At 45.0% G+C, this 15,340-nt stretch overlaps 1 protein-coding gene across 2 annotated transcripts in view; it reads left to right on the plus strand.

The window, feature by feature from the left end:
• LOC135234548 (arf-GAP with coiled-coil, ANK repeat and PH domain-containing protein 3-like) overlaps window positions 1-15,340 on the plus strand; it is a 99,711-nt gene that overhangs the window by 49,712 nt on the left and 34,659 nt on the right. For both annotated transcript variants that reach the window (XM_064299253.1, XM_064299254.1), the window contains exons 5-8: window positions 8,900-8,958; window positions 11,509-11,692; window positions 14,659-14,703; window positions 15,039-15,134. In XM_064299253.1, coding sequence (XP_064155323.1) covers window positions 8,900-8,958; window positions 11,509-11,692; window positions 14,659-14,703; window positions 15,039-15,134 — 384 coding nt within the window. The remainder of the gene's footprint in view (window positions 1-8,899; window positions 8,959-11,508; window positions 11,693-14,658; window positions 14,704-15,038; window positions 15,135-15,340) is intronic.

Consider the following 15,340-nt stretch of genomic DNA (forward strand, 5'->3'; position numbering starts at 1 on the left):
CTTCACCCCAAGGGTCTGGAAGTCCTGCCCTTCGAGCCTGCCACCCGTTTGATGTCCCCTCTCCAAAAGCTCACGGAGTGCATTCCAGGGAGGCCGGGGAAGGTCGGGGTGCAGGCGCCTGCCATCCTGTGGGGGGGGGGGAGTGTTAGAAACGGAGGGTAACGGATGGGGTTGCCAGGTCTGTCAGGTCTGCCAGTAGGACCTGTGTGGACGGGCTGCTGTGCAGATGGATCAGATGTGTATGGTGTGCTCCGCACGTGCGTATGAACGTGCATATATCTGCATGTGAATAGGGGTGCTAACAGCTGACTCCGGCTGTGTGTTCATGGCCTGGGGGTGGTCCTACAGGGGATGTGCTGCTGCCAATCATGGGAGGGTTTCGGGTGGGGCGGACTGCTGCATGTGCCTTCGCAGAGGTGGAGAAGCACAGGTCTAAAGGGGAACTCCACTGCTCCAGTCTGTCTCACCTGGCATAGTGTTTCTCACAATGTAAAATATCTCACAGTATTTTAAGTGATGACATCATTTGGATGCAAGTCTTTTAGATTAGAAAAGGATGGGTAATGGTTACTGTATAATTCTCTATAATTCCTGTTTAAGTAAAATCTTAACCACAGCATCAACTAAATTTTCTGAAATCATTCTCTACAATGGCGGGAAAGGGAAGACGTGACACCCAGGAAGACATCATGGTTTGGGGCGGGGCTCTGTACATCTTCAACATATTAAATAATTATTTTCTGGCTGGAGTTCCTCTTTTAAGATTTACAGGAGGATAGGCACCCTTTCTGTGCCCTGGCAGTCAGAAACAGGTGACTTAGCCCCCCCTTCCTTGGGCTGACCCATCACCACATCACCTAGGTGACAGCCATCAACTCGGCGACATCCAAGCCACCATTTGCATGTGGCTTGGGTGTCGCCAAGGTGACAGAGCCATCGTATGAACTTGACGCCATATTTGTACTTATGTCACATAAAATTCATTCATTTTAAATGTATGCATAATAGTAGAATGCATTTTGATAGGATGTTAATATTGCTCATTGTTTACATTTTTAGCTTTAATGCATTTTGACAAATATGTTGCTATGTTAGTAATTATTGCGAAACGCAGACATTTCACTACAAAAAGGACACTGTTTTACGGCTTATAAATGGGAAATATTTTAGAGAATCTCATTATTTCTAACACAATCCATCATCCCTGAATGGAAACGTAAAGGGGGAGGGTCTCTCTAATCAGGGGGCATATGGTCCAGTGTCAGACTGAAAAACAGCGGGCTGCTAAGCCCATCTCTCTCCTCCCTCCAGCCCTCCAACAAAGGGAGAGGATTAGCGCTCTCCTCTGCCAGAGCCACTCCCGCGGCCTGCCTGTTCTAATCACTGTAATTGCCTGTCTGGCGCACAGGAGGCTCTCTCTCTCACACACACACCTTGGATGAGAGAGGTGTTGAATGTGTGTGGGCGGAGTTAAGGCGGGGCCAGGGGGAGGGGCCTCTGCTGTCCATTGTGAAGCTGTCTCCAGAGCGGGGGTGTCCAGTCTTATCCGAAAAAGGGTCGGTGCGGGTGTAGGTTTTTGTTTTAGCCCTGCACTATGACACCTGATTTGACTAATTAACTAATCATGGTCTTCAGTAAAGACCTTGATAATTTGAATTGTGGGTCTTTTTATTGGGCTAGAACGAAAACCTGCACCCACTCTAGCCCTTTTTCGGATAAGACTGGACACCCTGTTCTAGAATTTGAATGGCAATTAGCAGCATGTGTCAGCTATAAAATGTCTGTCTGACATTCAGCACTTTGATGTGTTTCCACAGCAACATGAGGCAACTAATAGCTTTCCAAAGAGGCTAAATAGTTTGTGGCAATGAAGCAAAAACTGCATCGGCAAAGAGGAAGAGTAGTCGCCTGTTGAGGCTCACCTATAGGGACAGATGGGCATTTAACAGGACAGTTACTACGCACCCTAAAATTACAACCTCAGAAATTAGCACAGAATTGAATCAACACCTATGTGACCTAGTATCCACAAAAACTATATGCCGTGAGATTCACAGTGCTGGTATTTATGGCAGTAGTGTCTTTCAGAAACCATTCATATCCAAGGCTATTGCACAAAGGCCTGCTGTAAGGAGCTCAAAATCTGGACCCCTGAGAAATTGAAAAGTCTTATGGTCTAAGTGAGTCATCTTGTACTATTTCTCTGGATGAGTTTATGTTTGGAGAAAGCCAAAAGAAGACTTCAACCCGCAATGTCTATTGGCAACTGTTAGAAATGGTGGTGGATCTGTAATGGTATGGACAGCCATTTCATGGCAGCCACTGGATCAAATGATTTCTCGGCACGATTATAAGGGAATATGAAGCTAGTTTCCTAAACGGGATACACCGTGTGGCACAAACACAGTTACCCCATCTGTCCCCAAATTACAACACCTCCATACAAATTGCAAAACAACTTAATGAGTGCTTTCATGACCTTTCAAATTAAAGAGTGCTTTCATGAGCTTTCATGACTTTATATGGTCTCCATAATCACCAGATCAAAGCATCATCACACTTTCATGGAAAGTTCTGGTAGCACAGAGTACAAAGTACAGTTTCACCTCCTTCATCCCTCAAAGAACTGAAGGTTTTCCCTCCTGTGTAATGGTCTATTATCCTACTACACACCATTAAGAATTTATATAACAGCATTTTCAGAAGGATTAAAGCAGTTCTGAAGGCAAACGGTGTACGTGCGCCTCATTGGTTACTTGCTAGGTGTTTCCATTATTTTTTCAGTCCCCTGTATTAGGAGTGCTCAGTAATATCTGGGTCATATTGGTGTTGGCCGATATATGTAGTTTATATATAGCTTCTAATCTGCTTATCAGTAAAATAAGATTATGGCTGGTATGATGACACAACATATATGCACCAGGGAGGTGATGCATTTGATGAACCACTGATTCTGTAATTAACTGAAAATGCCTAATCATAGTCATCTGAATATTTTATTTATCATTTTTTTATATATATTTATAGCTCTCTGCACCCCTACACTCTGCTTAATAAGAAAGTTCTAATATTGTGTTTTACAAATAATAATTTGTTACATTTTTTCCTTCAAAAATTGATGCCTGTGCTCGTCTACTGCTTCCTTGAATCTGATTGCAGTTTGCATATGTGCTGTGATGTAAAACAGGGAGCTGTTGACATTGGAATTGGCTAAAATGGCCAGTCAAATATTGGTCTATGATCAGAATATCAGAATTCCCATATAGTGCAAATACTGGCATAAACTTTAAAGAACAGAAAGTACAGTGGGGAACGGAGAGAGAGATTGCCCAAAACGCTCTTACATTTATTATAGTTATTACATATTTATTTTCATAACAGTATTTTTCTTTTTTGTTTGACTCTCTTTTTTGGCCCATTTTGTAAATATTATGGTGTGTATTTACACTGAGCTTTTCCATGGAGCAGTCTGAGAAATTTTTTAAGGAAATTAAATAGGACATTGTATTTGGGGGGTTGCTTTCCAGCGACTTGTACTGTTGTTTCTTGAGTCTCCAGCACTGCACAGCCTGGTGGTCCTACACACCCTTAAAGCTGGGAAACACACCAGCCTTTCTAAGGCTCCGTGTTTGCCCTCTTGAGTTCTGTGATGATGTTGAGAAGCTGGAATTGAGTTGTGAAGTTCAGTGTAACAGTGTCGTGCATTGGGGTCCTGCACAACATGTTATTCATCCGGGCAGGGCTTGCATAACAGTAACGTAATCACTAGGGCCATCACCATGTGAACCTGAGATGCTTCTGATGAGCTAGCATCTGAGGCTGATTCTAGTTAGCATCTGCTCAGGAAAACACACAGAACCTGTGACAGCGCCCCACATCACACATTAGCATCACGGCCCGCTCTGCAGAAATAGTGGCCTAAGTGTGCCATATCACAACAGGACCATGTTAGCACGTTAGCATCATGCCCCACGCAGCAGAAACAGTCGCCTGCACGCGGCGCATTGCAACACAATGACGTTAGCACGTTAGCATTAGCGATGACAGTAATGTGAGGAGCCAGTGTCAGTGTTCCAGTCCCCCTGAGCGTGCCTGTGTGTGAGAGAAGCATTACAGCTGCTGCTGGTGGCACTCTGGGGACTGGGCCCAGTTCCTTAAAGACTCCCACAAATCCAGCTGGGCTGACAACAGCTTAATTACAGGCACGCATACCGTACACAAACACACACACACACAAGCACACACACAGCTGTAGGCCCCTGCCACTTTTTACTAGCTGATAATACAGTCCCTGCATTGTCCCAGTATGAAGAGACACGGCACCCAACAGAATAAGTCTGTTCCAGCCCACAAGCTCCTCTCTGTTTGTGGGGAAATCAGCCGCAGATCTGGAATATCCTTCCAAATGGCAGGCCATGAAAGATGTTGAGAAAATAGGATCTTCGTGACGCTAAATTTGTGCCTCTCAGAACGTCTGCTGCTCTGTGGAAACCGATAGCATCTGCAGGATAAATTCTGTATTTTCAGCGCATTTTTTCAGAGTCGAGAGCTTTTATGTCACCCTGATGGGACTCTCTCTTCAGGCTCTAGAGGAACACAGCAGGTGTAGAACCTTTCAGACGGATGACATCTGTAAACTATCACACACCCTCGAATATTGCAGAGATGTCTGTAAGGGGGTACTTGGGAAAATATTCACTGTTTAGGCTTGTCAGTTTTAACAAATATGTCTCAAGATATTTCTTTTGCCCTCATTCCTAATTTTTTCCCCTGGTCTGCATGTTTCTGGAAGAGGGATCGACCACTAAAACTTGCAGAAAACTTGCAGCTTGGGAACTCTAGAGCAGTGTTTCTCAACCCTGGTTGTTCTGCAGAGCTTGATGACGACTCATTCATTTGAATCAGGTGTGTTGGAGCAGGGAAACATCTAAAAACATACGGGGCAGTGGGTCCCCAGGACCAGGGTTGAGAAACACTGCTCTAGAGCATTTAGAAGAGTGCAGCCAGAAATTCATCTGCATTGATGTGGGATGTGAGATTACACTAAAATGTTAGATGTGGGGTATGAAATGAGGGATGTGAGATGTATGGGGTTTCACTGCATCGCTTTCCACCTGTCACATCCATTCTTACACTGGTTTAGTGATAGTTTATCACTGAAGTTGGACATGAGGAAGTGTTCTAAAAGTGACCCTTAGGTCAACCTTTGTTATTGTGCAAGGTTATTTTTACTGCTAGGCCTAATGTTATCCGTCAGTTCAATTTCAGCTATTTCAGTTGCTTACTGTTATCATGACCAGGTGTGACTGGAGTACTGCATTTAGGCTTGTGTGTACAATCCATTTAAGCTTCTTGTACAATCCATTTATACAGCTGCGCATTTATTGAAGCACTTAAACACATTGCCACACATGCTACACTGCCTTCTTCTGTTTCATTGGTAGGAATGAGACTGTGTGAAGTATCTGGCTCCTTATAGGAGGTGTGGCCAGAGTAACATCAGCACCTGGGGATGTAGTTCTCAGCACTGCTGAAGAGTCCCTAATGCCACTGCCCATTGTCATGCTGTAAACGTTGCACATGAAAGTACATGAAGACTAGCTGTGCTTTAGGGCAAAGCTAATGGCAAATAAACAAACAAATAAACCTGAGTCTTGCTGCAGGCAGCCTGCCTGGCACACCACTGCTGGCCCCACCCCTCACCCTGTCCCTGTCCCTGGAAAAGAAGTGCTTCACTGTCATAGAAGGAGCACCTGTGACATTTGGGCAGAGTGGCATTGCACTACGTGATGGATCTCCAGCCATCTGCCCTGTCTAGTGGCCTCTGAAGATCGGCCAGGGAATGCCCCCTCCCCAACCCCCGTGCACTGCGAGCAGCCCAGCCCAGTTATAAATAACCATCTCTCATAAACGGGCAAAGAGCTGAAACGAAACATGCTCAAATTTCCTTCAAACGTCTGTCACGCCTCTGTCGAGTGCTCTGTAACCATCTCTCGAGTAGTAGCCGGTCTCTCTTGCTTATACTGTATTTCAGGCGGGCCTGTTAACTGCCCGCGCAGCATAATTGATTTCACCGCTCCTGCGGTGCCTCTACGAAAGCGGTTCGTTTGTGCGTGTTGGTCGTTCGTTAAATCGCTGTCGACGTCCACGCGCCCGGGGGGGGCTGCGGTTTCTCGCGGCTTGCCACCGTCTGGGGATTTATAGCGGTAGAAGGCAGCGGTGAAACCCATTCCCATGGCCATTTGCTCTCAAATTTTTGGCAAAAAATAAAACTCGAAAACCCGCAAAATAATAAACGTGAAACATTTGCTTGTTTTATGGAGATGTCGAGGTCTTGTGCAGACAGTCGATTTCTCGGACCATTTATTGGAGGGGTGGTTGTTTGTGAAACAGTCGGAGTGTGACCCTCAAAAACACGAATCTGTTCTTTGTTTCTCTTTTCGGCAGGCAGTGAATATCTATGAACATAAATTAGTATGGATTTACTGGTTTTTTTTCTCTTCTGTTGAAAATAATGTATTTTCCCTGAAGGCATTCGGATGTAAACCTTGTATGATAAACAATTCTACTGTCCCCCAATGACAGGCCATGAATCTTTGAATAGTTTATTGTGGTTTTTTGTTGTTTTGTTTGTTTTTGTCTTTTGTCTTTGATGCTACTCATGTTACTCATATTTGTACAGCTGGTTGTACTGTATGTGGAATAGTGTCTGGTCACCATGTGTCTGTGTAGCCATCACCAGCCTTCCCAGAATGCACTGGGTCTGCATTGATAGTAACAGCCCCAAAACTATGCCAGATTATAGTCAATGCAAGTATGCGATGCTGTTATCCATTATGATTTACATTTTACTAATTATACATTAACACATCTGCCTGTGTAGTACTGCAGGGGTTCTCAAACTGAGTTGTCTTGAGAAATTCGGTACCAGTGTGTGGGTGGAAGGAAGAATAGAATCAACAAATCCTGGAAGCTAAGGTCCCACAGTCAGTGAAGAAATTGAAGCTAAAATGCGTTTGCATATTTCAACAAGATAATGATCCAAAAACAAACCTCAAAATCAACCATGAACTACTTTAAGGAATGAATGATTAAAGTTTTGGAACAGTCTTCACAGTCCCCAGACTTGAATTTTATTGAAAGTCTGTGGGGAGATCTCTCAAATATGCAGTGTATGCAATAAGACCTAAGAGCATTTCTGAACTACAAGGGTTCCGCAAGGAAGAGTGGGAAAAAAGCCTAAAGCAAGAATATGACAACTGGCTACAAGAAACATTTGGAAGCTGTGATTTCTGCCAAGAATTCTAAACGGTAAATTTTTTCGGCCACAAATCCAGACTATTGACATCATAAGCATAGTTATGTGCATCTTGAGGAATGGAGAAGTTGACCTGTGGGTCATGGGTTCAAAACTCACAAGTTCTGAACACGTTTACCAAATGCGTGGGAAATACCAGGAGAAGCAGTGCTGTGTGTGAATGCATTTCCAGTGCAATATGTGCAAGACAGATGTGGGCAACGAGGGAATATGTTTCCGGTTTTCACGCCAACCTCTGTCCTCCGTTACTTAATTAGCCCTAACATTTATGCCATCGGACATTTATCTACATTTATTAAAAAGTGCATGAATGACAGCTGATGACTTCTTGTGTCCCTACATATAGGCTAACATTTTACTGTTATGTAACCTGCAAGGGAACCAGTTTTGGAGCCAATTTGCTCATGTAGCCAGAGTAACTGGTAGAAACAAAAACCTGCATACACACTGCTCCTGCAGGAGCTGAACTGCCTGGTGTAAGAACATCAGGTAGTGCACATTCTGTCTGGCTGCCACTTTCAAAATAAAAGTTTTTAATAATGATGAGATTGTGGTAGTCATTGCAACAGTATGACTTAGGCTAACTGGCACAACGTCAGTAAAAATAACATTTAAGGTCATAGCATTAACAAATATATCTGAGTGCTAAATTTAAAGATGCTTATTTCTAACTGAATTAGGAGGTTGGAATCCTAGAAATTTGAAGATTTACAATTTACTCCAAATTGATTGTAATATTTTTTATATTATATAAAAAATTTTATATTATATAATAGTTGTTACAAAAAATTTATTTGATTCCTCACTTTCCCAAAGGCTTTTCTGTCCAAGCCTGAAATCCCACAAAAAAATGGCGTCCTAATTCAAAGCCGCGATCCCGCCGCAAACAGTGCTGCTGTCGCGGCCCCTCCCCTCTCCCGGCAGCGCCCACGTAATCGCTGAAACTGAGAGCAGGTTTTCAGCGGCGCCGTTAGCCACTAGCCGTTAGCCCTGTGGCGGGATTCCTAGGAATGGAGCGGGAGAGCATGAGCTCACTGCAGAGGCTTGTTCTCACTGTCACTGTCACAGTCACAGTCTACTCCCCGAGCCTCTTTCCTACCCGGGTGACCTAATTTCCCGCTCTCCCTCCCTGCATTGGGAAAAGCAAACGGAGAAAAAACTGCTCACGGGTACGGTGGTGAATCTGAATGAAGTAGGGGCTGCGGCTGCGTGTGTGTGTTGTGTGTGTGTGTGTGTGTGTGTGTGTGAGAGAGAAAGTGTACAGGGAAGTGGGGACTTGCATTCATTTTTAACATTATTTGTTTCTGTCAGAGTGAGTGTGCCCTCCGCTGGTGGTTACCTGTAATTGCAGGTGCCTGGAGACCAGGATACTCTGATAGTCGTGCTGTGGTGGTGGCACGTTCACAGAGCTTGTGCGAAATTCAGTTGTCCTCGTCTGTGTGCCCTACAGTACCTTCACTGAGAAAGAAACGCTGTGTCTGTGCTGTTATTGTCATGTACGTTGTGAAGGTGCACATGCTTATGGAAACGTCCCTTCTGAATTGTGGGCACTCAGGGTTTCTTTTGCTTGTGTCTCCGCAGATTCTGTTTGACCAAGCCCAGAGGTCCGTGAAGCAGCAGCTGCACAACTTTGTTAAAGAGTGAGTATGACGTCCCTCAAAAGCATGACCAGGTGCCATTTGAGCCTGGCACATTCCTTCCTTATCCAAAAGCACATCTTCCTAATAATAATAATAAGAAGAAAAAGGTGAAGAAGAAGAAGAAGAAGAAGAAGAAAAATACCTTTACATGTAGCACCGTGCATATATAGCTGTAATATGAAATAGAAAACTAGTGGTATGGCTACATGATTGATAAGTATACACATATAATTCAGTTTATACATATATGAAAATGTAAATTAAAAAGGTACATTTTCAGTTCTGATTTAAAAACTGGAACATGATAGCATTGCAACATGTCTCTTCCTCTCGTGACATCACCTTCTTCTCCTTGAAAGAACTCAAGCACTAGAGCGCAGCTCACACAGTCAGACATGGTCCAGGATATTGGCAGGGATGAGATCTTTCTTAATCAGGAAATACGGATTTTCAGGCCGTAAAGGTCTGGGCCATAGGCAAGGGTTTCAGGTGTGGTAAGCACATGCGTAACACCTGTGCTCCCAGTAGCATTCCGGAAACTACAGATCAGTATTTCTTGATTAATCAGGAAGTCATATTCCTGACAGGGAGCATCATGGGAAGGTCCCTGGTGCACACACATTCTCTGCGCCCTGCGAACATGTGGACGAGGTGTTCTGGTCTTCGAGATTTAGCACGGGATGGATCTGCTGGACCAGAGCCAAGATTTACAGGGTCACACCGAAATTCAGCCCCCCAGTCTCGCCCCTACACTGACCACAGGATGCGACTGGAGAGGATTTATGTAATATTTAACGGCAGGGAGAGAAGACAGTGTTCCATGGACCGTGAAGAATGAAGGACTGCTCGTACGTGAAGCAGACTATTAATCTGCAGTTCGACTGCTTCCGTCTTCTTTGTTGCCAGTTGTTATATACCTCAGCAAGGGCGTCATTTCAGGGCAAGCAGCCAACTCTTTTGGACCGAATTTCTGTTTGTATTCATACTGGAACCTTTGAGGAATTTAAAATTTAATGTTTCGTTCCGCGGTGGGATTTCAGGAGTGAATTAAGAGCAAATAATTCCAAGCTATGTTCACACTGTCTCGCCTGAAAGGGGAAAGCAACAGTGGACAGACTGAAGGGTCTGTGGCCTTGTTTATGATATGCTTCTTCTTAGCTTTTGAGGTGCACCCCTCCTTAATGTTATCAAATCGGTAATTTTACATGGCAAAGGTGACATACTTCAAAAGACCATTGTGAGCTTCCTGAGAGATGGGCTTTTCCTGATTTTTTCCAGATTATTTAGGGAATACTGCTTTTTCAGACCATAAATGTCTGGGAAACCTCTAATATTGGGCTTTATAGCTGAACATCTACTGATGTCAAAAGAGTGTGATGGCTCTTGATGTTTGTGCTTGTGAAATACCCTGTGACTCTGGCTGTGATATTAAGGGTCAGGAAATCAGCCTCGCTTGATTAATCAGGAATAATCTGGAAGAAATTCAGCTTTGTTAACACTGGCTCATGCATCACCCCCCGTCCGGTGGCGGCAGGTGGGTTGGCAGTAAATGAGCAGCGTTTTCAGAAACCCCGCCTCTGCCTCATCTGGGCCCACCCAGCCCTGGCAAGGGGGACGGGATTAGTGGACTGGGGATCGACGGTGTCGCGAGCGCGACTGACGTGTGGAAGCCCTGGCGGATTAGCTCCAGGAGATACGACATTTACACGGAAGAGGTCAGAATCCCCGGGCTTTGTGACCATGGAGACATTACCATGGAGAAAGCAAGGGACCAATAGACTGCCGTTCATCACAAAATGGAGAAGGGGGGGGGGAATGTAAGAATCCCCCCCACAAGCATTTCATTATAGATTCCCTGCCCAAGAGCAATACCATTTTAATTTCCCCATAGTGTTTTTTTGCTTGCGTTCACTCTTTCTGCTATTACCCAAAGTAATATAACAGACAGGGTGATGTCTGATTGGAGGGCTGTGGGAGGGCTGATGAAAGATGATTGGCCCGCGGCACAGACACACAGTGCTGGCTTACTGTAGCTGGTTCTGTTGTGAGTCTTGGGAGCAGTGCCGGAAACGTGCCTTCATCAAGCTGGGGGCAGGAGGCATCGGGCATTATGACTGAATGGAGTAGGAATGAGTCACTGGGAAATGGATTCAGTCCGGAGTTCTACATGAGTGAGGGTGGTAGCTAGCTGGTGTGGACATGCATATATATACAGTACCACACAAGCACATTTCCATTCGTCCATACCCGCATACACATGTGCACACTCATACACATGTAGAGACACACACTTTTACATACATACACATATACTCAGACATATGCACACATGCAAACACACACATATACACTGTACCAATGATATATATGTGAATACATGCATACCTATTTACATGTGTACACACACACACGTACACATAGACACACAAGTACACATACATATGTACACGTGCAGGCACACATACACACATTCATACACACAAACACACACACGTGTACACATGCAGGCACACAGATGCATAAAACTCTTCCCTTCCTCCTTTCCCTCAGAGACGTGCGTAAGTTCAAGGAGACGAAGAAGCAGTTTGATAAAGTGCGCGAGGACATGGAGATCGCCCAGGTGAAGAACGCCCAGGCGCCCCGGAACAAGCCCCACGAGGTGGAGGAGGCCACCGGCACCCTCAGCATCACCCGCAAGTGCTTCCGACACCTGGCCCTGGACTACGTGCTGCAGGTGACAGCGCCCCCCTAGTGAACACTGTCCTTTGGAGGACTGACAGTCCTATAGGAAACGCTAAGCCCCAGTCCACATGCACTAAGTGGCAGCTGATTGGCTAGGTCAGGTTTCTTTGGTAGTGCCGTATAGCTTTTACCTGTCTTTGTTATAGCAATGAGGTCAAAAACAGAGAGAAGAATGTAGAACTTTCAGACTTGGGACTTCTGAATACATGACTATTACCGAGGATATCATCACTGACTAGCTCCTGTTTTATTTTCACTGCTATTTGCTGTTTATGTTTGGAAATCGTTTCACTGTATCATCAGGTGGCAGTGTAGTATGATGGGTAGGGGATTGGGCTTGTAACCTGAAGGCTGTAGGTTCAAATGGAAAAAAACCTCAGACTAGACTCTGTTTTCCTGTCCTGTGTGACTAGGGCCTATCGCGCCTTTTGTGGTGCATTCCTAGGTCTTGTTTCAGAACAGCTCCTCTGAATCAAGCCGTCTGCCGTCTGCCCGATGTCCAGCTCGCCAAACACTCAAGCATCCGGTCGTTTCGTGCTGAAAACATCACATCCACTTAAGAGCAGAAGCAGCGCTCCACTGTACTCCACTGTGCCGTGACCTTGAGCACTCATAAGAAAAATGCTGTGTGGCCGATGTGTAGCATAATGGTTAGGGAATGGGGCATGTAGGACTCTGCCGTTGTGCCCTTGAGTAAAGTACTTAACCCGAATTGCTTCAGTATATATCCAGCCTTACAAATGGATACTACATGAAAAGTGCACAAGTTGTTTAAGTTGCTCTGCTATAACGGCAGTGCATTATTTACTGCAACATAATGACAGAATACTGGCCAGGATGTTTTGAAGGCTGGCTGTTTTCAGTGTTGGCTTTGCAGCTATAAGAAGTGGTTTTTGATGTTATTGGCTCTGAATAACTTTATCTCATTCCACCAATCCTTGCTTAGCGCATAAAGGTGTTCACAAATATATGATTAGAATGTTCTTAACTGAACATTCTAATACTGATGTAACAGTCAATACTGGCAATTGAAAGCAATGGAGTTCTAGAACACTGACTCAGAATTTATAGAAAAAACATACCAAAAATTGTACACCTCAATGGGTTCAGAGACTGTGGCAGACTCAAACATAATGACGAAACCACTGCGCTCGCTGCCACCCACAAATCCAGAGCTGCCGGAGGACAGTTTTAGCCAAGCGCGTTTTCCGCAGCGTGGTCCTGTTGACTTCCTGCGGTCAGTGCCAACTCCCCCCCTCGCACTCCACGACAAACAGGGCCCTTCTCCTCGGCGCCGTTCGGAAATCGCCCTAGGAATTCTTCGCACGAGTAGGATTCTTGCCATTCTGTCTTGGCACTGAACGTGAGGGGGGAACACTGACTGCAGTGACATAACCATCGCAGGAAAACAGCATAAAGGACGTATTGTGCCACTAGCATCTGAAATGGGTCGTTGTCATACAGTAGGCCGTCAAGAAGAGGGTCAGCTGATAACAGGGACGCAAAGTCCCTAAGACAAACCGCAGAGGCCTCTGCTTTAACATCTAATTTGAAGATAGGCATTTAATAATGCTTTATCTGCATTTACTGTGTAACGATATATCATAAATGGCTGCCTGTTTTCTCAGGACATACAAAATACTATTATGAATGCTTTTTGGCACGAACGACTTTAAGCGCAAAGCAGGCACAAGCTGCAGGACTGTCCTTCGGTCACTAGGTGGCAGCATAGGGCGTTTCTGAAATCAGGATACTCATTTTGCTCGTGTGCTCGTCAGTACGGTTCGTGGGAAGACAGCGACTGCTTTCTATCGCTGTGTCCCTGCGCATGAGTCATCATTGCTGCCGGTGGCTAGCTTAACCGCAGCAGTAAGTCAGCCCCTCCTGCTCAATTGACAAAAAGGGGTTATGACTTTGACTCATGCATGCGCAAGGTCTATGAAATGTAACACACGGTACTTGAACTCTTGTTTTTGGGGGAGTCTGATTGTCTTGACAGCACGCACCGTATGACCAGAAGTTTCCCCTTTTTTTTCCCCCACGCTTCCTTCCCAGCGCTGGCTACGGATTTTCTGGAAAGTTCCGAATCCTCCTTTGAACTTTATCGATGCCAGACCACAAAGCCGTGTTCCGCTCTGAGTCTCGCTTTCAATAAAACTTCATTATCCTTCTCGAGAGATTTGTCCTTGGCCTTTAACACAAATGAAAGATGTCACTCACACATGGGAAGTACATTCAGTGGAAATACCCTGTCTTCATATACAGAGAATAAGAGGTAAAGGAGCCTTCTTATTGACCCTTGCAGTTTAAAAAAGAATATTCAACTACATATTCAACAAAAGATTTCAAAATTCCAATGTATGAAACCCCACTGCTTAAAGCTGATGTCTGACAGCACACGTATTATATCAGATAGATATCTGCTTCCGAAAACAGTCTCTGACATCATGTGACGCTGACTGACAGGGCCCCCGGCACTGGGAGGGTGGGTGTGTGTATCTGTGTGTGTTTCTCTAGGGGCTGGGTCATTCCCCTCCTTTTGTCAGCTCATAGATGAAATCTGACAGAGCCTGGGGCTCCCCTACAGAGCATGTGCAGTTCAACATATCAGAGCTCCAGCTTGTAGGAGAGGCTGTACGGCTGCTCCATTAGCAGGCTTGTGTCATCCTGCAATACCAATGGAGGCCATTAGGTGTCAGAAAAAGGTCTTGATTTGAATCAGAAGACTAGAAGACATAACGTCACTTAATCCTATGGCAAAACAAAGCAATGGTTCGATTACACTTTCATGGTCTAAAGACTTTATTTTGATATAAAAACATGGAACTGTTAGGAAAATTATTATTAATGCCTGGGTTTATGTGGTATGAATATGTTGCACTGACGTGTTTTATAGACTTTATTATCTGTTCTCTAGAGCCATTTGACTCATGCTTTTTCATGTTTATTCCCCCGCAGATCAATGTGCTTCAGGCGAAGAAGAAGTTTGAGATCTTAGACGCAGTAAGTGAACTGCATAGTCACAGTATTTCTTCCCAGTGTGTGGTGTGTTTGCGTGCATTTCCTGTGTTGTGGCTAGTGATGTCTGTAATGGGCAACTCACTCTGAACATTTATGACCAGACCCGCTGTGACACAGCCTCTCTCTCTCTCTCTCTCTCTCTTTTTCATTCTCTCTTTCTCTCCCTCTGTCTCTCTCCTCTCCCCTCCCTCTCACCCTTTCCCTCTCACTCTCTCCCTCTCTATCTCTTACTTTCTCTCCTGCCCTGTCTCTCTCTCTCTTTCATTCTCTCTTTCATCCTCTCTCTCTCCCTCCATCTCTCTCTCCCTCTCTTACAGATGCTGTCCTTCATGCATGCGCAGTACACGCTGTTTCAGCAGGGCTATAACCTGCTGGAGGAGATCGATCCCTACATGAAGAAGCTGGCAGCAGAGGTGAGGGCTCTGCTTCCTGCTTCCTGTGTGAGGCAGAGGACAGAGCGGCGGGCTCCACTTACAACAGTAAAGCTCACACCTTCTGCATGGTGCTGCTGTGGCAGAGCGAGCATTATACTGCACACAATAAAATCTGCAGTGTTAATTCAGCAGTGTCCTCGCTAGATTAAAGCACTCTTTCAGTGTAAAATGTACTCTGTCAGTGT

The sequence above is a fragment of the Anguilla rostrata genome, chromosome 11 (assembly GCF_018555375.3).
Source record: "Anguilla rostrata isolate EN2019 chromosome 11, ASM1855537v3, whole genome shotgun sequence".
NCBI lineage: Eukaryota > Metazoa > Chordata > Actinopteri > Anguilliformes > Anguillidae > Anguilla > Anguilla rostrata.